This window comes from Zonotrichia leucophrys, chromosome 3 (assembly GCF_028769735.1).
Source record: "Zonotrichia leucophrys gambelii isolate GWCS_2022_RI chromosome 3, RI_Zleu_2.0, whole genome shotgun sequence".
NCBI classification, from domain to species: domain Eukaryota; kingdom Metazoa; phylum Chordata; class Aves; order Passeriformes; family Passerellidae; genus Zonotrichia; species Zonotrichia leucophrys.
The window spans coordinates 19,272,008-19,298,264 of NC_088172.1; the positions used below are offsets into that span (position 1 = coordinate 19,272,008).

The 26,257-nt window shown below is 43.8% G+C and overlaps 1 protein-coding gene across 1 annotated transcript in view; it reads right to left on the reverse strand.

Moving 5' to 3' along the window:
- Positions 1–11,843, reverse strand: part of LRRC1 (leucine rich repeat containing 1) — a 69,545-nt gene extending 57,702 nt beyond the window's left edge. The window contains exon 1 of the mRNA XM_064707568.1: positions 11,360–11,843. Coding sequence (XP_064563638.1) covers positions 11,360–11,518 — 159 coding nt within the window. The 5' untranslated portion in view covers positions 11,519–11,843. The remainder of the gene's footprint in view (positions 1–11,359) is intronic.
- Between the last annotated feature and the right edge of the window lie 14,414 nt (positions 11,844–26,257).

Consider the following 26,257-nt stretch of genomic DNA (forward strand, 5'->3'; position numbering starts at 1 on the left):
ATGTAAAGGAGAAAGAAAATTGCAAATTAACTTGCTCCATGGTTACACACACACCAGATAAGATGAGGGTTTGGTGGTTTTTTGCTTCAGGATTTTTTTTTGCAAGCACTTGAGCTGTTGCTGACAAGATTAAGAATTTGTAAGCATTTGCTCTTATGTCAGATTTCCTTCAGATGCCAATATGGATTTTCCACATACACATGCTGCCTCAGCTTTTAAGGCTTCTTCAGGCAATTAAATTATTATATTAAAACGAATTAAGTAAGCTCTAAGACAGAGTATGTTATTAGGTTCTGTTTCGTAAGTATGTCTGTATTTATTTGACCCATTTTCCAAACTTACAAATGACCAACTAAAGGCTATCTATGCTTTAGAATTAAGAAGTGGTACATAGCAATTTAAACACAGTTTAACTCCTAAATGCATTCTTGTTTTAAATCTTACTTCAGGCTCCATTTTCTTCTCCTACATTGTAAACAAAAATCAATGAGGACACCATTTCATTTGTTTACTTCCAATCACCAGCTATGTGTCCTCCTTCGGTCCTCGGATAAGGGAAATTACAGTAAATCCTTCCCCACACTTTTTATAGTGCTTCAGAAAAATCTTTTTCTGAGGTCTTTCTTCAAGAAAATACAAGTAGAAGAGGCAATTTTGGTAATAAGCAAAGCAGTGAATAAGAGACAAGGCATCAAATCCATGAAATAACCTTGCAACACAGCTGCTGTCCAACAAGGTCCCTGCCCCTTGCTTCTGGCCCCTGGGAGTTACCACTTTGTCTGCACTGTTGCTTGGCTTCAGTGGCAGCAGAGGAAGCCTGTGAGAATATCATGCTATTTTGTGCAATGCAACAGAAGCCCAACCCACTTTAGGTGAACACACTGCTTGGTGCTCAGGACACCATGAGGAAAACAAGGATTAAATCCCGTAGTGAAGCAGCACCAGTGAATCCAAGCATTCAACTTCCTCAGAATGGGTTTAATAACCAGGCTCTGGCACAAGCATACACATTCCCCATCTCCCTGAAGGGCAAAGGCAAAGAGGGAAGGGTGAGCTTTTCCTCGTTCCTCTCCACTCCACTTCTGTCCAAGGCATCAACAGAAAGGCCTCTGACAGACTATCATATCAGTAGGGGTCACTCAGTGCTAAGGATTCCAAGGAGAGAGGACACTCAGTGCCCTACACTCTGGTGGGATTTCAAGTACCACTTCTACTCCAGTGGACATCCCAGTCTGGAGCTCCCAGCAAGCTGTAATGCACCCTGCACTCCACTCCAGCCTCAAGACATCACCCTCATCGAAATCCACAACTAACCTGCGAGCAAAAAACTCTTTCTAGGATGCAGTCCTGTACATCATTGTCTTAAAATCCAACCCAGAGACTTCTGCCAGTAGCACGGGAGGAGCGCAGAGGAAAACCAGCAAGAGCACAGAGAACAGAAACCTTTCCTGTAGAAGCACATCCAAACTAGCTGCACAATAAAATGCTGAGGAAGCTGAATCCTACTATGGACTCATGAAGTGTGAAAAGAGACTCCAGTAAAGCCTAGCATGGTCATTCTCAGTTTGGCATCTCGCACAAAGCCTGCTGGCAACATCAGGACTCCTCAAGTCACTCTGTCTCCTTTCACCTGTGAGCAAGGACAGCTGGCAAAGGCAACAGGGTTTCACAAATATGGATCCCATGTGATCCTTTGGGCACAACACCCTGTAATTTTCAAATAAAATACTCCCTTAGATACAGAAGCAACTTCTGAGGGCAGGGATGAACTCACAGTGCAGCACAGCAGGGTCATCATGCAATTGGTGACTGCATCAAAGCAGCAGCTGATGGACTTGCTCTGAGCCATGAGGAGATGCAGCAGCAGCTGGGGATGGACAGCAGCACACAGACCTCTGCCTGCCTGGCAAATGGACAACCACTCCATGCAGCTGAGGTCTCCAATTCTGTCTTCACACGTGCCATAAGCAAAGACAGAACTGTTACATATACTTGGCATGATGAAAGATTGTTTCACACATCCAGCCATGTATGGGGAATATATTCAAGCTATCCTTTGGTCTTGCAACATTCTACTACCAACTTTGTGATCATGAATATTAGTGAAAAACATCATGGAGGTGGACATTGAAGCAGGAGTCCATACAAAACATTAATAAAACTACTGGATTTCACAATAAGAGAAAAATATTACTAAAACAGCACAGTTCATGGGCACATATACTAAACAGAACCAGATGCTGCAACTGCTGCCTCTCCCTCCAATGGGTACTTGAAATGAAAGCCCAAGAGAAAAATAAGCCAGGCTGTGGCGGAAGGCCTACAGAAGACAAAGCAAAAATTACACCAATGCCTCACTGAAGCTGGTATTCAGCATCGACCTGCTACACTTCTGACACCCTATTTTCAAAGCATATGCCATTTTCTGAACCACTAACAGGGATGGGCCAATTGCAGGTCCTACTCTCAGTTGTTAGCATTCCTTTTAAAAGAAGACAAATGAGGAACTATCCACTCTCAAAAACCAATACACTGCAGCACTGAATCAAGTGCTACCTACCAAGCAATGCACTGACCAGGTTGTCTCCCACTGTTCCTGGCAGACAAGGATTTACTTTCTCTTTTATATCAATTAAGCAGAAGCAACAAAGGTTAAAGAGCACTCCATGCTAGAGGTGTTTGTTAAAGTACAATGGTGAGAGGGACTACCTCTGCCTTTAAGAGAGGCCAGAAAACATCTACAACAATGAAACAGATTCATTGCAGTTAAATGCATTTGCCATTTGGAGGAAAAAAAAAAAACAACCAAAGCCCACATTAATCTCTCTAATGAATTTCTAGCATGCATTTTTCCAGTATACAAGACTGTTGGCAGGAGGTAATGTCTTTATTTTTGACCAACTGATATAATTACAAAAATAACTCTATGTATAATCATAAAATTTATTTTAGAGGTACAGATGTACAAACCCACAAACCTTGTCTCACCTACGTACATCGCAAAGAGAAGAGAATGCTACCAGTTTACTACAACAGTACACACCTTACAAAAAAAAAAAAGTTAAAGGTATTGAAACACAACTACTTAATTATTTTCAACTCAGAACAAAAATCAGTAGAACTGAGCTGTTACTACAAAAAACTGCCATTAGAAAATATTTCAAACCAAGCACACTTCAAAAATCTTCTGAACAATTGCAGGGACACTACCAGGGAAGACAATGACTTTCCTTTGTTTAGGAAACAGACTAAGTTCTTCCATCAGACTGTGGTCTTTCATTTGATGTCAAAAGGTAAAGAATTTATCAAGTGTGAAGCAATACAACAGAAAAATCTGGAAAGTAGGAGGAGAAAACCTAGACATACTTAACTGGTAATAAACTTCTTTGTAGCTTTCAACACAGAGTTCTATGTTTAGAGGTATGTTAATATAAGGATGCAATGTTGCTTCTCTACAAACTATTATGGATTTTAATAATTCAAGTATGTATTGCATGATAGATAGTACTAACTGACAATAATCACAACAGGTTACAAAAGGTAACATAGTCTCAAGATACCAGTGCTCTTAGCAAGTATTTTAACATTTGTCATACTGAAAAAAATCTCAAACTTTCAATAAAACTACTTTTACTGTGTGTACAGTCTGCTTCAGCTTCACCCAGTGGCACAGTTCTCTCTCTGACACTAACTGTAAATACATGGTTGTTCAAATCATACAGTGGTATTTCTTTAAGGATTTACAGTGAGATGTGCTGTAAATCCATGTGCTGTAAAACCACCATGACATTATCAATGTAGAAAGTAAAACAATTAAACATTTGAGGGTGAATAAACCTGGAAAACCACAACAATTCCATCTGTATAATTAAAACCGCCCAAGTTAAAGATGAGCAAAATCTTTGATATGCCCTCTACAGAATCATAAAACAGGTGAGGTTGGAAGGGGCTCTAGAAATCCCCTAGTGCACCCCTGCTCAAAGCATGGACCACCTAGAGAAGGTCACCTAGGACCATGTTCAGCCAGGCTTACAGCATCTTCATGAACAGAGACTGCACAACCTCTCTGGACAACCCATGCCAGTGTTTGACCACCCTCATAGTAAAAAAGTATTTTCATATTTCAGACAGTCCCTGTGTTTCAGTCCTTGCCCACTGCCTCTTGTAAGGTCACGGGGCACCCCAAGCAAGATTTCATGCTGATTGACATGTATTTATATAAAACCATGAGCCTTTTTCTTCTCAAGGCTTAACTACTCTGGCTCCTTTAGCCTTCTCTCCTGAGAGATGCTCCAAGCCCTTAACAGTCTTCGTGGTCCCTACAGTGTATGTCCAGTATGTCCATGTTTCTTCTTTTGGGACACCCAGCACTAGACAAAGCACTCCAGGCCTGTTTCCCCAATGCTAGCCAGAGGACAAGGATCCTGCTAGCAATGCTTTGTGTTGCACAGCCCAGGATATTGTTGGTTCTCTCTGTCATGAAGGAGCATTGCTGGCTGACAGACAACTTGTCCACCAGGTTACCCATAGTTTTTTACTGGAAAACTGTTTTCCAGATGGTCAGCCCTCAGCCTGTACTGGAGAACTAGGTTATTTCTCTCCAGGTGCAGGTGTATTTCTCTTTACTGAACTTGATGAGATTCCTCTCTGCCCATTTCTCCAGCCTCTACCTGTCCTGCTGAATGGTAGCATAAACATCATTTTTACCAACCTTTTCCAAGGAGAATCCTAAACATACCAAAGTTTGTTTTCTCAAGATGCTGCTTATTTCTGTTCCTTCCTCTCAGAACCCAGAACTCCACCATCTCATGGTCACTACAGCCAAGGTGACCAAGGTCAATACAGCTACTACAACCCTGATCTTCACATCTCAACCTGCCTTTTCTTCTTTTTAAGTATGAGGTCTAACAGATCACCTCTGTCCACTAAATCCTTGAGCAGCTGTGTTAGGAAGCCATCAAAGCATTTCAGAAACTCCTGGATTGTTTATGTCCTGATGTGTTGTCCTTCCAGCTGTCATGTCGTTCAAGACCCATGTGAGGGCCTGAGCCTGTAAAAATGAGACTTCTTCCAGTTATGTGAAGAAGGCATCATCCACTACTTCATCCTGATCAGCAGACACCCAAAACAATGCCATCCACTAATCCCAACCTACTCTCAGCTGGACCATCATCCACCCCAAAGAAAAACTCCACAAATCCCTGCTACTCTCTCATCCAAAGGGCAACTCCCCATCCTTGCTTTCCTGGCCTATTGTTAAAGAGCCTGTGTTTATTCACTGCAGCACTCCAGCCACGTGAGACATCCCACCACATCTCTCCAAACTCAAGGAGATCTGTGCATTCAATAAAAGGAAATAAAGATCCTATATACACACAACTTAAGCAGCTATAAACACAAATTTAAAGAGAGGCACAGTACGATAATCATGTCTTTCCACAGATTACTGGCCACTGACCAAACAAGTGTCTTTCAGGCTTATGGTTGCATAATGATAGAAACAATGGTAGAACAGTGAAACTCAGTTCAGAACAGGTTTTTTCCTGAGACAAAGGTATGGTATGGGAAGAACAGTGGGACTGTTTCTTAAGGAGCTTTCATATGATTTTAGTAAGATAATAGCACCCTGGATTTCAACAGCACACATAAGAGATACCAACAGTGCTGAATGTCAAGCAGAGCAGACCAGCAGCATCTCTAACAAAGAAACTGGGGCACAGGACAAGGCCAGGGTTTAAACAGGTCTCTTGGGAAAAGGGTCTCACATCTATCTAGTAACTCTACAGAGAAGCTTTAATATATAACACCAAGAAGAAAAATTACAGATGACAGATATAATTTGTAAGCTCGGAGATGCAAAATGATTCAGTGCTGCACTACATTAGGTTTACAAACACTACATAAAAATCATTCCCCAAAGGGAAAAAAAACTTCCTTAGACTCTTAGGCTAAACTAAGTGCATAGAAAAAATTTTGAAATTTTTTCTGCCACTGGAGTTTTTCCATAAACAACATCTGCTAGAAGTATCATGGGAAAGTGGTCTTTATTCTTTGAGTTAAAGAACTGAGCAGCAGCAAGACAAAACAGCAGCAAAACAAGTGTTATAAGCTATTTCCACCACCCACCAATGTAAAGAATGCTGTGATTTAATACAAAGGCCAAAATATAATACTGCATTCAAGGGTTCCTAAGATTATTTTCTTTTCTATCACTGGGAAAGAAATATGCAGCGATTCAATTTTGTACTGCAAATCTGAATTACAGAGAAATTAAGCTGACAGGATGTATTTGCCCTTAAATTCTAATGTACTGGAATAGAAAACATCATTTCATCAACTACAGACTGATCTATAGAATTGAAAGCATTTTACTTTTATCTGATGCTTTTCATTAGAAAAGCTATTGAAACGCATCATGCAGAATGTGTTATTTTCTTCTATCAAAGCAATTTGCCAGAAAGCCTACTCTTCAGTGAAGAATAGTTTTTGACGTGCAGCAAATGATATACTGCACATTACAGCCTGAGTTGAAAAATTCATCAAGTTTTCACTCCCAAGGAAAACAAAAATGCTATGGGTTTAGAAAAGAAAACCACACAAACTACAATTTTAAATTGCTCTATGCACACTGGCAACCATTTTTTTTTTTCCAATAAAATCAGATACACAAAATAATCAACAGAAGGCACATGGGATCCAACACAGGAGAAGGAACTATTTAAGCAAGTTAAGAGTTACACTTTACCACCGACTCTATACACAGCCCATCCTTTTCAGACCAAAGGGTGCAGCTCTTTAATTTGTCTTGTAAAACAGAAGTGGCGAGAAGCATGCTGACAGCTAGAAATTGCTGTTCTGTGGGAAAACAGCCACATCTGCTGAGAAAGGCTTCAGAGAGACTTCATTATTGTGGAAAACCACCAGCAGCTTAATAGCATACAGCTTGCTCCTCCAGCACATCCCACCAGGCTGGCTTATCCTGCAAGAAGGGTAAGAGCAGAGGAGGGAACCTGGGAGGCAGCAGGAAGGAAGGGGAAAGAGCAGAGCACAAAGGAAAGAGATGTTTGCAAGGGCAGTCGAGAACCCAGCACAGAAGGGATGGGAGAGGAAGCAAAGCATCAGCAACAGACAGTAGACCGAGCTCTTTGGGTTGGAAGAAATAAGAAAGATCCTGGAACATGAAGGATGGGGGAGGATGGGAAAGTATGAACATTCAGGGTGAGGAGTCTGAGACACCAGTGGTAAAGACAGAAAAGGGTCACTGTCAATGTAGGAACAAGTTCTGCATCATGTAACTGGGGAATGGAGCAAAGAAGGGACCCCAGGATCCAGCAGAGCAGCTAAGGAAACCTTGACAAAGATTCACTGACTGACATGGAAACCAAATGTGCAGCAACAAAATTATATAAAAAAACCTTTATGTTACTCTACAAACAAAAATTATTACCTTGTATTCTTAAAATGCTGACAGATACAACTTGATAAAGAAAAAGTATTTGTAGGGAAAAGGGGGTCAGAGAAACAGTTCTTTTTCTGGGCCACATATGAATCCACAAGGAAGCAAACATGGGGAAGAGTAGAAATAACAGGGGCACCTCTCTCTGATCCTCAGACATTTTTTTTCAGGTATTTTCCAGATGAACCCTTTCTACCCTCTCCCCTTAGAAAAAGGTGAAGAATTCTACCATGCATTTTGGTCAGCTTACAGAACAGAAATAAAACTAGCAAAGTAACTCCCTCAACATAATGCAAGTGTATTCCTTGTTTCTCCTGAGGATATTTCACATGACTCTCATAACACACAATTCAGCAATAGTGCTGAGTCCTGCTAGTCATTTTCCTTCGAGGTGCTAAAACTCTCTAAGTTGTCTTCCATATTTTGATAGGATTCTTATGTGTGTTTCTTCTGTTGGGTTTTTTCATTAACTCTCACATATGCCACGTTCTACTAGCTTATTCTAGAATAAGAGAGGTTTTAAGTATGCTAGGAAAGCCTACAAATTAAACAAAGCCTAAGACTACTTCTGTGTCTGAAAATGGAGATTTTAGGACGCATTAGAGTATATTCTTTTACTGGTGTATTGGATCAAACCAACCAAAGGACACCTTTTATAGCTACTTGATAGAAATGGGGGCAGAGAGAAGTGGGGGGGAGGGGGGAAGTGTGTGCATCCAACACAAATTGCCTCATCAGCTTGAGAGAAATGCAGCAGATCCACATATTTCATCATGCCACTTGCTGATATTTATCTCCCTCAGAAAGCTTTACATTTGAAGGGATGAAAAAAAAATACAAGTGGATGTAGAGTGAATGTCTAGAAAAAAAGCCATCATCACTCTCAGTCTTGTAGCCATGGCAAAGTTGGTAAAAGAACTCACGAGTATCTACTCGATTTCCCAGAAGCTTTACAAGACCTCTTGCCTGCTGTAGAAGACCTTTCAGACCACAGCTGCCCACACTGGGAAGTGAGTCTGAGCTACCTGTGTGCACAATGAAGAGCTGAGCAGCAGAGCTGGGGTCTCCTCCTCCATCCATGGCAACTTCTGCTGCAAGTGACAGAGTTTACAGGGAGATTCTTCTTCACTCTGCCAAGGTGAGGCTTTACAGCAGCAATTTCCTAAGGGGCATCACAACCATCTCAGCAGCACAAACACCTTATCAGTGTTGAAGGATTATATTATGGCATCAGCACAGCCCACAGGTGATTCACCAGGAATTGGCACAGATCACTGTGAACTTCAGGACTTCATCAAGCACTGAAAAACACCTAACTAACCAGCCACGGAGAGTTACATAATTCTCCTGACTTGTTTAGGCCTCAACTCAGCCAAAATCTAGCTTGATTTTGTATTACTGCCTTTATGTACGTAGAGAAGAAACTTAATGGAGGTAAGGTCAAACTAATATAATGAATTACACTAAATTAAGGATGTAACAACCACTTTTATCTATGCTGACCCAACAGTTTGTTAATTACACACTCTGATGATTTCCCTCATGTTTTCTCTACCAGAGGTATGGTCTACCCCAGCTTTTTGCACTGATTACCAATTCTGAATCTGTACTTTGCATTGACACTACCATTTAAATATAACAGCAATTAGCAATGTATGCTGTAGCTACCTTCCACTGAGAGATCTTCCATGATTCTCCTCAACCAGATTCCTAGAGGAGAACTTTCAGAACTGGTAGAAAAGTTGAAAAGGGCTCTTCCTATCAGTTTTACCCTCAATACATTAGTTTCACATTCAGGACTGCAGCTCTGTTTTCGTACCTCACAATTCTGCAGAGTCAGCACTTACATGAGGTGATGGTGCTATTATTCCATTTATCAGAAATCATTAATAAGGAACTGACAAGGATAGTTCATAGGTTTGTGCAGGAAGCCCCAATAAAAATGCCTCCCTGCATTGCTGACAAGGCACAAAGTACTTAGGATAGATACAAGTATGTTTCTGTGGTTGTATTTCTTCAGATTCCTCCTAGTCCAGCTAAAAACCCACAAACATATTCCTACAGTATATTTAGGCACTCCTGTAACATGATCCATGCACATTAAAACAAAAAAAGGGAAGAAAAAAAGAACCTTCTTTCTGACTTCAACTTCTGCTTGATTTCACCACAATGCCAAGGAGCCTAGGCTGATTTTTGGAGTTTTTTAACCACCTCAGCTATTTCTTACAGGTATGGAATGTAATGCATAGTCACACACAACTAATGGGAAAAAAGTGGTCTTTTTAAGCATCACAGGGCAAATAAAGGCAATTTCATATATTATGGTTCAAGGAATAGAAGAGAAACAGTAAATAGCTGCACTCTATTTACAGAAATTAATACCATATAACACCATGAACAGACATCATCCTTTACATTTGTACACAGCAACCAGTCAGCAGTGAATTTATTACTTTTCTTTAAAATTCAAGAGCCATGAGTGTCAATGGGATTTTAGTCACACACACATTAAATACCTCTGTAACATGATGTGTACCAGCCTGAAAGCCAACACTAATAAGAAAGATCTAGTACAAAGGGACTCCTGAGTTTGGTCCGTGCACAAAGCCAGTAAAAACTGCTGGAAGTAAAAATAGCACCCACACACAGTCTATGCAAACCAGTTTTGCTCTACTTCAGAAGGATAAAGAGTTCAGTCACAACAAGATGCAAACTTGTGCCTTGGTTTTTCAAAAGAAAAAGCCAAATTTAATACATCGGTGCAGCTGACTATTTTTACTACTGTCTGAAGGAAAACCTGGCCACCACGACTACTGTTACTATGTAGAGTTGAAAAAAGAGAGTGTATGTGAGTGCACTGAATTTCAAAAAGGAAAAAGTACGGCTGTTTAAGTCTGGGTATGAACAGAGCAACTTTGGTTCAGGTACAAACAAAGGTGCTTTTGAAAAATTTTCTGGCTAGTGAGTTCAGTTTCTTGGATTCCAAGTTAGTAAGTAAGAGTCCACATAGCTTTAAGATGTAGCTTCCAGGTAACACTTCCCGTGTCAAACTCTACCAACCACAACTCGCAAATGTTTCTGAGTTGTCCAAAGTTTAAGGAACCCACACGGGGGAAAAAGCCCGGGGGTCCTCAAGTCAGAAGCGGAGCATGCCTCCCACCCCCTCTGCATCTGTGGAGCCGCAGTGCCTCGCTGGAACCACTCTCATGGAGCCCCTCCGGCAAAACCTGCAAGTGCCACCGGGAGAGGAACACTGGTAGGTACCCACTTCAAGGTCTCAAAATCATGTTGAATTTAAAGCGAATTCCTCTTTGACAATACTACCAAAAACACAGTATGCATTAAACTCTGAGTACAAGCTTCAAGTAAGAAGCAAAACACTGACAACTGCACGGGACTTAGACCGAGACACAGAAAAGGCTTATTCGTCTCTGGTGTTTTGCACAACGAAGTTTCCAGGAGTAGAAAGCAGAAACGGGAACGCGGTTATCTGCTTGAGGGTTTTGGTTTTCCCATGTACGGAGCAGATAGTATCTACCGAAAGGGGAAAAAAGGGGAGGGCAGAATACCCTCCAAGGTCTCGTAATTCCGATGACGTGAATGTTAATCACAATATACACTCATGTCCTGCGACTCCGGCACCAACCCCCCTGCCCTCCAACAGGACCTGTCCTGCCGCAAGACGCGGATCTCCAGGTTTTGCTCCTAAAAGCTCATTTCCCATCAAACTCCGGGGAAACGCTAACCTGAAACTCCAGGTCTTCCTTCAACTCCGAGGGCTGCCAGCACAGACCCTCGGCCCCAGGAGCCCCTCACCGCCGCCTCGGTGCGGGCGCTGGACCGGGAGCTCGGCGGGCACCTGCCGGGGCAGCTCACCCGGTCCCCGCTCCCACTCCTGCTCACCTTGGGCAGCTCGCGGAGCTGGTTGGCGTCCAGCAGGAGCTCCTCCAGGCTGCGGCTGTAGCGGTAGATCTCCTCGGGCACGGCGGCCAGCGAGCAGTGCCGCTTGTCGATGGACTCCACATGGCGGTTGCACCGCCACAGGGGGATGCAGTGGAACATCGCCCCGCCGCCGGGGGCCGCGGGGCGGGCGCCGCCGCTCACCGCCGCCCCCTCCTCGCCGCCGGCCGCGGGAGCTGCTGCCCGCTCCGCCGCCGCGCAGCGCGGGTCCCGGCGAGCCAGCGGCCGCAAGCCGCATCCAGCGCGCCGCCGCCACCGGCGGGAAGCAGCCCCGGGCGAGCGCGGCGGCCCCGGGAGAACAATGGGCGGGAGCCGGAGCGGGGCGGAACCGGGGGCGTCCCCCTAGAGCCTCTCGGCGGGCCGCTGCCCGCTCCGCAGGGGCATCGCGGGGCGCCGAGCGCAGCGCTGCCGGCCGCCGCCGCGCATTCCCGCGCCTGACCCGGAACACGGGCGGCCGCTCCCGCTCCCCCTCCTCTCCTCCCCCGTCCCGGCTGACATCAGCGGGGCCGGGCCCTGCCGCCCTGCCCCGCCCCGGGCCCGGACCCGGCCCGCCGCTCGCACACCCCCCCGCTCCCGCCCCGGCGCCGCCTCGCCCCGGGCAGCCGGGGGCGGGCGGCCGCACAACTTTCTGCCAAGGGAAAGAAAAGCGGCGCCGGCACGGAGCTTCCCCCGGCTGGAAGCGTAGCGTGCTGCCCGGCAGCGGGGCTCGCACCGCGCCCCTCCGCGCCGGGGACTGGCGGGGCGCGGCTCCCCCGCAGGGCCGGGCCCGCAGCCGCTCCGGGCGGGCTCGGCCAGCGCCCCGCGAGGCGGGCGGCGGGCGCAATCCCCGGGAGTGCCGGGGAGCGGTTCGGGACGCTCATTGTACCCACTCTGGGACATGCCGATCCCTACCTGAAGCGCCCGCGAACACCGAGCGGGAGCGTGCGCAGACCACGCTCACAGTTTCTTTTCAATTGTTGGAACTCTGTCTAGAAAGTAACACAATAAAATGCATGGAACGCACTCTAGGTACCTGGCCGTGAATAATGTTTTCCCTCTCAAACTGCATTGGTCTAACATTAAAAAAAAAATTAAAAAAAAGAGAGAAATATATACTATACTCAAGGCTTTCTGAAATATGGGGGCTTAAAATTCCCTTTCAAAAGGGCAATCGTTAGGTCACAAGGGTTAACAAAGACAAATACTCCCGCAGTTCTCTGCCCGCGTCCGCCGGCTATGGGCTCCGGCAGTCCCACTCCCCAGCCCTGCGAGTGGGGCGACGTGCTCCTGAGCTCTGATGGCAAAACAGTCTAAAGGATCTCGTTTTTCTGGTTGCATAATAGCAATTTTGTAATCTACACAGCAACACAAAATACTTTTGAAAAGAGGGAGTTAACATCAGCACTGTTCTTGAAATATTGCTAATTTCTTGCATAATTATAATTGGGTGCAGATATAGGAATAGAGGAGAGGGAGTTTATTGTAATTGTCTCTGTTCTTCAATCCCTGCATGGTACCAACAATACTTAATCTTACAAAGTTGCAATGTATTTATTGTTGGGTTCTTCTTAAATCAGCTGATAAATCCTGCAAGCTGCACTTGTTAAATTTCTGTGGGAATTGGAGTGATCTGCCTATTTTTTAGTTTTAAAAACAACATCTTAGGTACTTACATACTGTTATTCTTTGCAGACCTACAAAACAAGAAACTTTTAAAATGTTAACTTTTTCTTATATATCTTATATATCTTTTTCTTAAATATCCTTTTAAAATAGCTGTCAGAACCAATTGTTTCTTCCTTCCATCAATATATTCCATAATTACAAAAGAGCATTCATAAATGTGTTCACATGTGCTCAGAAACAGGGCAGGCACACACCAGCACTCCTGAACCTTCCCAGCCCCACAGCAGGAGATTAGATAACTTCAACAGGAGAAATCAAACCAACCAATCAAACCATTGTTGCACTCTGGCAGAGATTGGCAAAGACAGGGATGCAAGAAGCTGCCCAGCAGATTTCAGAGGTGGAGATGAGGACCATCTCTGTCACAATTAGTGGGTCCCAGCCAGGCACTTCAGATGCACTTCTTGCAGCTGCTGGTGAGACTGGTCCTCCCTGATTCCAGGCAGAGGAGCCAGGTTAGGAAAACCAATCTTCTCATGGCAGATCCAATCCAAGATTTGACACAGAAGGTATTGAACCAGATGCAGGGAATGTGGAGGCTCAGCAGAGATCAACTGAACAAATACTGAGGTAGATATAAGGTTTAAACTGCTCACAAGCCTCTGTGACCAACAGCAGATTTGCTGCCAAGACTGCTTTGCCTAAATTCAGCGACCTCAGTGCCTCTGTTCCTAGGGTACCCTCTGAAGAAGTGAGACTACAGAGGAGCCATGCAGCAGGGCACATGAACAAGGGAGGGCTACTGCTGACTACCCCCAGTTTGCCTAGGACATGCAGTACTACAAAGGACTACATCATGGAGATGGGATAAATCAAAGCGTTTGAAACTGGAGAACAACGTGATTTGCTTAATTGCTGAACAGAAGGATGGCTCTAAAAAACAGACTGGTCAGTGGCACCTCAGGACCTTGTGTCCATCTTCTGCTTGTCTGGAAGCATCCACATTGTCCAGAATCAGCTGAATCTGACAACAGGCAAGATCTCTAGCAGTGGCCTCAGTGGAAAGGTTCTCTCACCATCTTACACTGCTCTCTGTCCCACCATCCTCTGTGCCATTTGGGAGAAGCGCCCAGCATGTCCTCCAGACAAAGAGGACTTCAGATCCCAGCACTACACTGATTGTCTCAGATGCTTATAAACAGCTTAAACCTTTCTTCCATGACATGGACACAAAATCTGACATGAGATGTCACTTCTGCAGATGCTGTCATGTGCCTCATGACTAGGCCTCACTGTGACAAGTCTAGGCAATAACAGGAGGGTGACTGACAATCGGGTGAGTCTGTGTACTTTAATGAAGAATGAGTCAAAATTTACACGCTTCTCATGAGTCTCAGGGAGTCCGGGGGGGACAGAGTGATTGCAAGAAAGCTTAATACTTATTTATGAGATCTGCCTTCACCAGCTGACTCTCAATACAAGGATAAAGATCTTTCCTTTCTCTACGTTGGCCAGCTAGTGTCACAGAATTTTGATAAAATCCTTGGAAGCTTAGGACATTAAATCAGTGTTAGTGCCCCTGGCCCACTGCAGAGGTGAAAGTACAGCCTGAAGCTATGGTGTGGAAACGGTCACTGAGGAAGTCAAAAGGCAAACCAGTGCCATTCTTGAGAAAATAGTATTCTCACTGTAGAAAGCAACCTCCCAAGCAAGCAAATTTGTTCAGCTTTGGTCAGTGTAATAAGTTACTGGTATCTGTGTTCTTCTGCACTAGGAAATAGCAGCAATAAAAAACCTTCTCTAAATGAAGAAGACATTCATATTGGGACAAGTTTTGGTGGGAGAGGTCTTGAAAAAAGGGTGAGAAAACAGAATTGTGATACAATACAGTAACTAGAAGCTATAGCCAGGCATGCAAGTTGTGAGAAGGGAGGACAGCACGTTGCCAGGATTCATACTAACACATACCTGACAAGCTTATTACTTGGGGCACTGTGCCCCTGGGGGGTCAGAGCAGTGTTGCCCTCTCTCATTGAAGCAGTCCTGCTGCATCACACATTTCCACAGCAAGCCAAGGTGTGGCTCACATGCAGAAGGAATTAAGTTGTGCTGGTCTCACAGTCCTGCAGGAGGATTACCTGGCTCCAGCTGCCATTTGATAAGAGAGGTAGAGCCAGTACCTCTTCTGCAGGAGGAGTAAATGAGTGTGGGGAGCAGCTTTGTGCTTCTCTCCCAGCCGACCGCTTTCTTCAGTCTTGTGCAGACAAGGTCAGACTTCTACCAGCTCTGATTCAGAGGGGAACAGATGAAGTCTGCTCTCATGTGAGATCACAGTTCACATATCTTCCTGCTATTCACACTGTGATCAGGGAGCCCGCATCAGGGTTTGTGACAGTCCCAGTTGCCCCCAATAAATGGTGTTAAGGTGCTCATTAACAAAGGCTGCAGCCGGTTATTTGCAGGCCATACACAGCAGGAGGTGAGCAAACTCTCCTGCGTGGCACTGCCAGTAGAGCTGCAAGAGATCACCCAGCTGAACAGCTCAGTGCTTCCAGGGCCCTCTGTTGGGAATGACACCAGGGGTACCAATTATACACACAGTCACTTCATAGTTGAAACCTGGGAGACTGGTCATGATCAAAAAAATTAATGTCTTAAGTCCATCAAACAAAGAGCCATCCTTCAGTCACTCCAGCCTGGTCTGGGCATATAGCCAAGAGCTTCAGTGCTGAAAATCTCAATTTCTCTTACTAGATACCATCATCCTGAGTGATCCTGAACAAAAAATTAGGTTTCTGTGACTTACAAAGAACTCAGACAATGAAATGTGAAATAAAGATAAGGCTGGACTGATCTCAGGAGTGTTCCTGGAAGTTATGATTTGAAAGAAGCAAGAGCAAGGTCATGCTGTAACTCTCCCTTCTCAGCACAGCTCAGACAGAATTGCTTTCTGGCTCGTCCAAAGGCAATTCAAGCAAGAACATCAAGTTTCAAGTTGAGATTCTTATAAAAAGGCCTAGAGCAAGGATATCCATGGGCTTGAGTGAGTGCAGAGGAGGTTAGTGCTACTACAAGGAAAGCAGTAATACTCAGAATAATCAGAATGTAATAGTAATGTACATAGTGGGATATAGAGAAAACAAAGAATGGATAGAAATAGATTTTGCATCAGCATAGTTTAAGTAATTCATAAAGCTCATAGTTCAAAATCTACTTAGCACTAGGAAAAGTACAATGAATACTAAAAAAATGCAAACCCCCCCTTCCCCAGGAAAAAAACCCACACTGGTAAAATTAAAATAAAGCAGGCCAAGTTGCTTAAGTCTCTTTCTGCATTCAGGACTTCTTCCTTCCCCCAGATTTCTAAGCCTTGCTATAAAGAGATATGGTTACATGGCACAGAGAATCCAGGGCAAAACAAGAAAAGTATGAAGCCAGAAAGACCCAAGTACTATAGCTAACAGGACTAGTTTTGGGGAAAAAATAATTCAACTAGCACGGAATTTCTACTGAAAGATTAGTTCCCCAGCATCTCTAAGCAAATTAAACTGGAATACTACTGAACCCACTGTATCACAGCCTGCAGAGCTGCTGAAGGCAGCCCCAGCAGGGTGCTGGAGGTAATTAGCACTGACATACTTCTCTTTGCTCAGTTTTGCTGGCTGAGGACTCTGGTCTCATTTGTTCTTCGTTTCTATGTAAATTGTTTAGAGGAGGGCTGTAAAAACAGCAGGTAGATGTGACTGTAAAGCGTTCCCACACCGATTACACAGCTACAGTCACAAATTATGGTTTAATCATCACAGGTACCACCACATCTACAAGGTTTTTGTATGCCTAGAATAACTGATACAGGATCACATAATGTATTGCTAGTACAAAGGCAGGGCTAAGAGCCACAATGAATTATTCTAGCCATAATATCAAGCTGAAGCAGCACACGCTCGTGGCAGCGCATTTAACACGTTCACTGTGGTTTTACAGAGTTATAAATAGCAATCACTGTGAGCAGAAGTTGTAGCATCTCCTATCCTCTCCACCCCCACCACCAAACAAATCATTCATGTTAACGTCAGCTTTTATTTGAACACAATGAGCTGTAATCACATGAGGTATTACTTTGGTTTAATCCTTCTTGCTTCAGTTTGGTTTGTAAGGAGTGGCCAGTCATATGTGGTTGAATTGTATCCAGTAGTTTCATATTTCACACCAAGTTTCAAGGGCTGACACCCCTCATCTTCTTTGGCCAGAAGAATTAATAATGTGTTCATGCAAATAAGGAAAAGACAGTCTGGCAGCCGGGATGGGCTTTTTCCTTATTTTTTTTCCCCCTCCCAGTTGCTGGGCTGGCTATGGCAGCTGATGGGTAGATTCTGGGTCCCAATCATTTTTTCAAGTTTTTGCTGTTTTCAAATGGTTCTATACAACTTTGCACAAAAAATTTTGCTTCTTCAACCACCACGAAGAGAGCAAGTAGAGACATGCATTCAGGTCTATGTTTATTTTTTCATATCAACACCATGATGTAACTAAATAATCCTTGACCGGATGTAGTTCGGTGCTCAATTTCCTATGGCCAGCAGAAACCACCACACTGCTGGACTTGGCATGAAGTAAAAAGGCAGATACAAGCACAAGGTAGGTCAGTCACCCTGCTGCCCATCAGCCCAGCCTGAGGATTTGGGTGGCCATTAAATCTCATCATCATTTCATGACCTCTACTATCCGAATGATGAGAGACCCTCAGCTTCCCGTGGGCTTCCAGCATCATGAGGGTCGGGAGATCACATCTCCCTGGGGGAAGCTGAGCTGGTGGTTCCCACCAGTGCCAGGGTGGTGACAAGGAACAGCACTTCAAGAACCCATATCAGGAGCATTCTTACAGCCCATCATTTGGTGGACTCATTGGTGGACCTGGAGCATGTTTTATGGAGAGGAGGAAGAAGCAGCTAGTACCAGGGCTAATGTAAATTTTACTGCAACAAAGAGTATTTTGACTGCCTTGTAATTTTTTTTTAACCTTGGCTTTTATATATGTGGTTTCTTATTTTCTTCCTCTCAGCTGAAAGGGAATTCAATGCCCAATTCAAATGGGGTATTATCAACAATTGCATACACACAATTCCATATTTAGCATTCAGAAATGCAAGTTTAATGTTAAGTCCACCCTTCACTAATTTCCTATATTACTCATATAAATGCATGTTAACTGGAAAGCTGTACTTAAATTAAAAAAATAATCTGTGGTAAAATTCATTGAAGTTATAAAATATCATGTTATAAAAGTGTTACTTATCTTCAGGAAAAAGATGAAGAAATTTCTGACACTTCTCCTCGGAGAAAGAGGAACTGAACTGTGAAAGTTGCTTATTTAAGGAATTAGACCAAGGACAAATAAAATATAATAGTAATTATTTGGAATACCAAATGGAAAAAGTATAGTAAGCCACTGCACCAGGTAAAATATATTTCTGCCATTAATCATATCCCAGTTACAACTGGCATTAAAAGCAGACCTCCAAATCCAGTGAGTTTACCTGGTATGATGTGACTACTCAGTAAGAATCACAACTGTCTTCAGAATTAAATCCCTTTCTGGAGAGATGTTATGCTGAGGACTGAAAGGTGGACTAACAATTTAGGATAAATATACAACAGGTCAATCTTACAGTTAGAAAAAAATATAGTTTAAGAAATCAGTAGCATTAAAAAATTAATAAAATAAAATTTAAAAAAAACCCTGCTTGTACTGTTGATAAAATGTCAGAGCTTGTGAATCCAGTTCACAGGGCTTATTAATCAGCTACCCAGTTCTGTAGAGCCTGTGCTAAGTTGTCACAAATGATGGTTTTCAAAAGAATTTAGGTCAAGTAAACACTTGGCAAACAGAGATACAGTGGTGAACTAGGAAGTCCATGCATGCACCTCCAAAGCTCTGCAGGCAAACAGGAGGAGTGAATGGAAAGCAAGGTGGGCTGGAGTGTGACCCCTCAGCAAACTCCTCACTGCAAGGAACTTCCATCAGCCCAGAAGCTCAGCTAGATGGTCACTGCACATCCCACCACAGAGAACTGCTCTGCCTCTCCTTGCTCATTTTATGAGAGAAGAGGTTTTCCAAGGTACCATGTGCTCAGTTAGGACTGTTTTATGTTGGAAGAAAATATTGAAATTAATTTGATTGTGAGAAGATCTGAGATGACTGCAAATGTGAAATGAGATTACTTGAAAATATGTGGACCAGAATAGCATGGTGCTTCAAGAAATAGGCTTCTTCCAGCTGACACCAGAGGTGCAATATATAGCTTGTTTTGCCCATTGTGGGAATCCTGGCATGGAAGCACCCCACCCACTGTGGATACTGCTCAGCTTTAACTGTGAAATGCCTACCTGTTGTACTCATATTTCTAGAGTCCCATACTGTTGTTATTAGATTTCTAGAGTCCCATACCTTCTCTCAGTGTTTTCTTATGGCTGCAGATCTTCACAGCACAGACTCCTCCTTCTACATGTGATTCCTTCTTAGTCAGGGCTCCTTCAAGGCTCTCCCTGACTGGCCAACCCACCCCCTTTTATCCCAGTTATCTTCACTAGCCACAGCTGCAGCCCAATGAAGGGCATCACAGCTGCAGCCCATCAAGAACAACTGGGACCTACTGGGGTAAGCCCTATATACAGATATTCAAGTACAATACTGATATTTTACTAGGACTCAAAGGCCACCTCTATTATACCCACCAGTTTTCCAACCATCACTGAAACACAGACCCTGGGCCTGGACATTTTACTCCAGTTTTTAATTCTGTATTTCTATTTCCAGTTTTTAGTGCTTTGTCCAGGCACTGCACAGAGGCGTAGGCTGACAGGAGGCCAGACAGGGGTGAGAGGGAAACCCACTCTGCTCTGACATCAAGCTGCTTCAGCCACACAGTTGGCAAGCAGCAGTTTGTAATTTTGGCTGTAATTTTGCAGCCCAGCTGTCCATACCACTTTGCTGTGCATGGCGCCAGGCTCCTTGCTTGTGGCAGGGACTTGACTTCTCATCTCCCACTCCCTACCATGGGCTTCCTTGGTTTAGGCTGTCCAGATACATCAGTGCTCTCAGGTTTAAGAGCTGTACAGATGGGGCTGTCTCCAGATAGAAGTGCTGCTAGGTCATGGGCCACCCCCAAGAAACAGAGCACAGCCAGGGCCCCCTTTCCTGTATGTCACTTTTCCTCCAACTTTCCCAACACAGCCATGGTCATCTTGTGGCTCACCCTGTATTCTCTTCCCAGCAGGAAGGACAAGCTGCCCTCAAGCAAAATCTCAGCAGGAATCTGATCCCAGGATAAAGATGTTGGCTCCAATACAGATATAGCTGTATGATGCAGTTTTTCCTTGATTCTTTTCAATCTCCCACTTCAACCCTGTGCATCTCCTACAGGACCACCATGAGATCACATAATTTATTTTCTGGAAGGTGGGAAGCTTTATGCTGTATTTTTAATTGATCTCAGGGCTGGAATTTGAAAAGAGGGAAGTTGAGAGTACACAGCAGCTATAAATAAAGCCAAAACCAAAAGCATGTTGCCCTTTCTAGCTCCTGGAGGTACACTCAGCACCAAATAGGCAGCTTCTACCTCACACACAATGCCAAGCTGCTGCAGGTTTCCTATCTTGGCTTACCTGCTAACTTTCCTCAGCCAAAATCCCCCTCACCAAAAACAAAGGCCCTTTCTTTAATCTGGAATCCTCCCTAGGAAGCAGAAGGGCACCTTTTGTCCTTCTGTCATCAGGAGCAATGCAAGGAGATTATAATCTCCATCATTAGCTAGCCCAGCACTTCCTTCTGTAAAATCTAGTTTCTACTTGCTTGCAACCTCCCCAAACTCCAGCTGTCAGGACAATGTCTTCTGCCTTACATGTCTGGCTCAGATTCAGGTATTTTAACAAAGTTTCAGCTGAAATGATCATCTGGTTCTAAGAATACACTTAGCAGACAATACACTATGTGTATCTTGAAAAGATGCACAGTGGTTTTGCTGCTGTGACCATTTGCTTTGGACAAAAAAGAGCCTTTTTACCAGAAAGCAGCAAGCTCAGCCTCCTGCCACCAATGGGCCTTTTGGTGCCACAATCATGAAACTTGTCCAAGATTCCTTTGGGGAAAAAAAAAAACAAAACAGTTCACAAAGGCCAGCAGCATGTGCATGTAACAAGCCTAGTATTTAGCAGCTAAAAATCCCACAAATCCCCCATGGACTGCGTCGTGCTGCCCAGGTGCTGCATTAAGCATCCAGCTGGAGCAAAACACTGGTTCATTAACCAGCTGAAGCAAAACCAAAATTCCTCACAGATCTCTTGTGAACATAGCAGGAATTTTTACCTAGAGGTGGTCTATAGATGTGTGACCCACAACTTGAAGTGGTTGCAGAGTCAGGGATCTGGGACACAGAGCACCAAACAAGGGAGAGTCACACTATGTTTGTATCATCCCATATTACAGCTGAAATAAAAAGGGTTTATTTGGAGTTCAGCCTTACTGGCTGCATCCATGCTGCTTATTTTGAGGCAGATTTGTAGCCCATGCAAACTACTTACTTTGGGGATTGCTGCCATTTCTCAAGAGGTAAATCCTGGCTGCAGCCTCAGCTTTAAAGGGCTCTGCACTTCCCTAACAAGCTGTGTAACAGTTCAGCAGCTTCCATCTGTCTTGACAGTCCTACTCTTGGCTTCCTGTAGAAAAAAATGTCCCTGGCTCATTTCTAGAAGGGACTAAGTGTTGCCCACTTGATGAACAGATACATATGTAGGCAGCCTGAGTACAAGCTGCTTAAAAGGAAAATTTGCACCTAGGACTAAGGTTTCCTAGCCTGAATGAATGCAGATGTATCTGTAAATGGAAATAGATCAATTATTGATTTTGAGCCGCATCAGGGCTTTTGTCCTGAGGAAGCAAAATCCTCTGTGTTTGCTGTAAATCTAGGGTTTGGTGCTTGCAAAACCTTTAATCTCTTTTCATCTCTCCAAGTTAAATCTCCAGTTTTACAATCCCTAAAAGCAGCACCTGACATTTTCCAAAGAGCTCTTCAAAAGCCACAAGAGGAAAGAGTAGGTAGATCCCTGCAAAATCACAGAGGCTTCAGCTTTCCAGGGATGACCATGAGCACCAGAGGGAAAAGTGGAAGTGTCCAACCTCAGTGCTTAGGTGTTGGCCTCCAATCCCATTTCTTCTTCACCTGTTTTTGCCACCACTGCTTGCATGGCCCACAATGCCCTTCAGAATGACAAAAAGGGATCAATAAGTCTTCGCCTAGAGGGAGAAGGCTGAGCTGTCTGCAGACTGTCACCAGTTCCTACAGTTCCACAGTTTAGAAGCTGTGTTTTCTGAGACACAATCATTTAGCTTTACGTGAGCAAATTTCAGAGTATCACAATTTCTAGGGCAGGGAAATGACTTCTGATTCACTCCCACAGCCAAGTTAGCCTCCAAGAGTGGAGAGAGCTCATTTCCAGTCAACCATTTCCTGGCTCCTCAGCTGCTGGCAGCTCTGGGGTGGGAGAAGCCCTGCAACATCCATCTCCTTCAGAAGCTGCTCTTTGCTCCTCACTGTGTCTGCAGAGCCATCTGCTCCTACCACCCCTGGCTCTTCTCCCCATTATGGAAACATAAGCACATACTTGGGATTAAGGTAACAGAAGAATTGTGACAAGAATTGTGTCATCCAGATCTGCCCATGGTGTTTTCTTCTGTCTTCCATCTTCTGAATCTTTCACAAGAATTTTGAAAGAAATTTATGAACTCTTGTTCCAGAGGCCAGAAATCACCACATTTAGTTAGCTGGAGCAAATTCCAGGACTGAGACTCCTATCAGGAGCACCCCAGGTTTCTGCTCACCTGAGCAGCCCTGGGCACGACTCCCTTTCAACAGTCTGCATGAAAGAATGCAAAGGGGGTGAGCAACTTTCCATGAGCATCTACCAGTCCTGCAGAACAGTGTGTGGAAACATAACATGTACATCTCTTTTTCTGAAGCATTCACTTGGTGCTGAACTACTGAGTGAGGAGATAAATAAATGCATAGCTGGCATCAGTCATCTTAGGAGAGACTTCAGCAGCTACAGAGGCTGACTCCTGCTGGAGATGTGCCTTAGGCACCAGCCTGGTAAGAACAAAACTGGTACATGAAGGGTAGGTATCTAATGTAAGTGTATCCATTAATACCAGAAGGTCAGTTTCCCTAATGAAGGAAAGAAGCCTAGCCTTAATTTTTTTTTTCTGAGTTTGTCTTCCACTCACAGTAAAACCTGCTTTCACAATTTCAAACAAATTATAATTTGTTTATAAAGCAAGTACAAGCTGCTGCTTTGGTAGAATGTGGTTTAAGAACAGCTTATATTAAATAAATAAAAGGCAGAAAGATAAGAGAAGTAGACCTTTTTTCCTTGCAATTTCAAACTGAAAACATCAGCAATACAGATTTTCATGAATGCTTTTCCACATTTCATGAACAAACAAGAAGCCCACACACACTACAGACAGGCCATTGTCAATCTTTCTGCCAGCTCAGATTTTTATGAGTTGTTGGAGGATGTCTGACACGCAATGTAAAATCATAATCAGAAGACAGGAATGTTTGGCAATGAGGATGATGCTGTTAGAGCTGCAAGAATGAGGAGGCTGGATGAGAGCTTTAGCTGCAGGGGAAGTTTGGGCTGAGAAATGCCTGCAGCCCAGGAAAGATGGGTGATGATGGCTCATGAGCTGCAGGAGAAAGCAGGCCAGGTTGGATGGGGCTCTGAGCAGCCTGGTGGAGTGAAAGGTGTGCCTGTCCATGGCAGGGGCATTGGAACTAGATGATCTTTGAGGTTGCTTCCAATCCAAACCATTCCATGATTCTGAGAGGAAGCAAAGTTAAGCTCTCTGGGCAGGTGTAGCTACACAGACAATGTGATTACCCAACCCTGGCAAAGTCTTTGTGGGATCAGGCAATCAGGACTCTGGTAAGCAAAGGGATGTGCCCTAGAGAATTCACAGGAACTTTAAAAACCAAACCAGCTGTCCAAAGTCACAGTAAAAACTACAGTAAATTCCAGCAAAGGTAGCACTGGAAAAAGGAAGAAATGTAGTGTACTTCTCAGTGTTTAGGAATGCAAGTCCTGCAAAGCAAAGTGTTACATAAATTACTGTTAAGTCATTAAAAAAGCCCCCCAAAAAACCAAGAAAATAACAGAAAAGAAAGAGAGATTTGAGAATACATGTTCTCTATCCAGTAGTAGTTCAATTATTTTGATAAGTGAAACTGATTCCATTGCTACATGGGTGGTAAGCTTGGAGTTTAGCAACACCAATACACACAGAATATTTTTATGCAAGAATATTTTTATGCAATGCTCTGCAAACTGTCAACAACACGTGGCTTTCCAGCTGATCAACCTTTGCAGACCTTTGAAAATGAGGACATCCAGTGGCTGAATATTATAACTGGGATTTTCATCAAGGATTTATGTCTGGGGTAGAACCTCACCAGTTATGCCAAACTTCTGCCCTTCACAGAGACCTGAAATAGGTGTGTGTGGAGCAAAGACTTTTACAGAAATCCTCTGTGCTGGAATGAATTCTATTTAATTACAGGGCTCATGGTTGTGACAAACTGAGGCAAGCTCCAATAACTCAGCAATACCGAGAACAGATTGTTTCACCTTTCTTTCTCTGCTTCCCTGTCATCATAGGCTTGTGCTGATATTTACATTGAAAAAAACAAACAAAAAAGTAAAAACAATTTCATAAAATGCAAGTTTCCAAGTCCCATCATGTTTCTAGTTTGGTCTCTAGGTCTCTTATTTACCAGCAGAGAGTAAACATGGCTGGGAGTTTTAGAAACCCTCAGCACCTAGCCAGTCCCTTTGGAACCAATCTGTACAGCAAGTGTTGTACACCTTGCTTTTAGTAATTTAGCCTTAGAAGTACCAATTTGAATATTTACACCTAGTTCCTATATTACAATAATAGTTGCAGTAATTAATCTAAATTCTAAATGCACAGAGTAGGAGAAGAACTAAAATAATGATAGATCAAATTCATGCTTTCCTGCCATGAAAGTGCAGTAACACGTGAGTCAACAATATCACATTCTAGGGCAAGAATGTTGTGCCTTGTACAGAACATAGAAGAAGCAGAATGAAAATATGAAAAAAAGTAAAGTAACATCTAAAGAAAATGGGCCACCAGAGATTTTGCACATTTGCAGGCCATGAATTCCCCTAGGGAATGGCCTGTATAACATGTATAATATCACTGTCTGCTATAAGAAACATCTCACCCAACATTAGGAACTGAATTTCATTTGGAACTGAATGTCACAGCTCAGAATTGCAAAACTGTGCTGAGTTTCCAGGATGAGCTGGGTAAGGCCAACAAGAAGAAAAACCTTACCTTCCTCAAAAGCTGATTTGAACAAATGTCACTCTGGACTGTATCTACATGCCCCAGAAGATTTTTCAGGTAGTGCTTCATACAATTCATACCTCTGAACCAGCAAAGCCAAGTGCTTAAAAACAGAGAGGAAAAGAGCACCCCAGACCTCCTCCCACCCTCCACCAATCCATTTCAACATGGAGTGCATGGTGCAGTCTCCACCTTCTGCTCCCACTTCTTTTTTCTGGTCTAGGCTGATTGTAGTTGCACTGATTAAGTCTCCCCACCTGGACAGATGTAACCTGCTGCTCAGCTCACTCCAGCACAAAATGTCATTGCAATTTAAGCCTATGATGCTATGGCCTTTTCCTCCTCTCCCCTGCTCTCTCTGCTGTGTCAGCCAGCACTGATGCTCATGCAGGCACATTATAGACAGTTCATGCAAGCTGATGCAACTGGAATCCAATCCAGCCATCATCAGTAGCTGAATCTGCTCTCTGAACTACTTCAGTCCCCAATTCCATGGGACAAGTACCAATTCAATATGCTTTTTATCAGTTGCACATTTTTAGACTCTGAGGCCACACTTTCAGTCTAAGCTTAAACCACTTACACAGTGAGTTGCTTTAGGCTTCTACACTATGTCAGAAACTGAACCCAGAACTGTGATCAGCAAAACAGATGGTTTAGCCCTGAAACTCCCCAGCAAGACAACTCTCTCACACTTTGCCAGTGCTCTTGCAGCCAAGCACAGGCAAGACCATTTCTCAGAGGGCTTCAGGTCAATTTTGAGTATCCTGAACCACTCTTAAGCCTAAACATCTCTAGTTAGGCTTCTA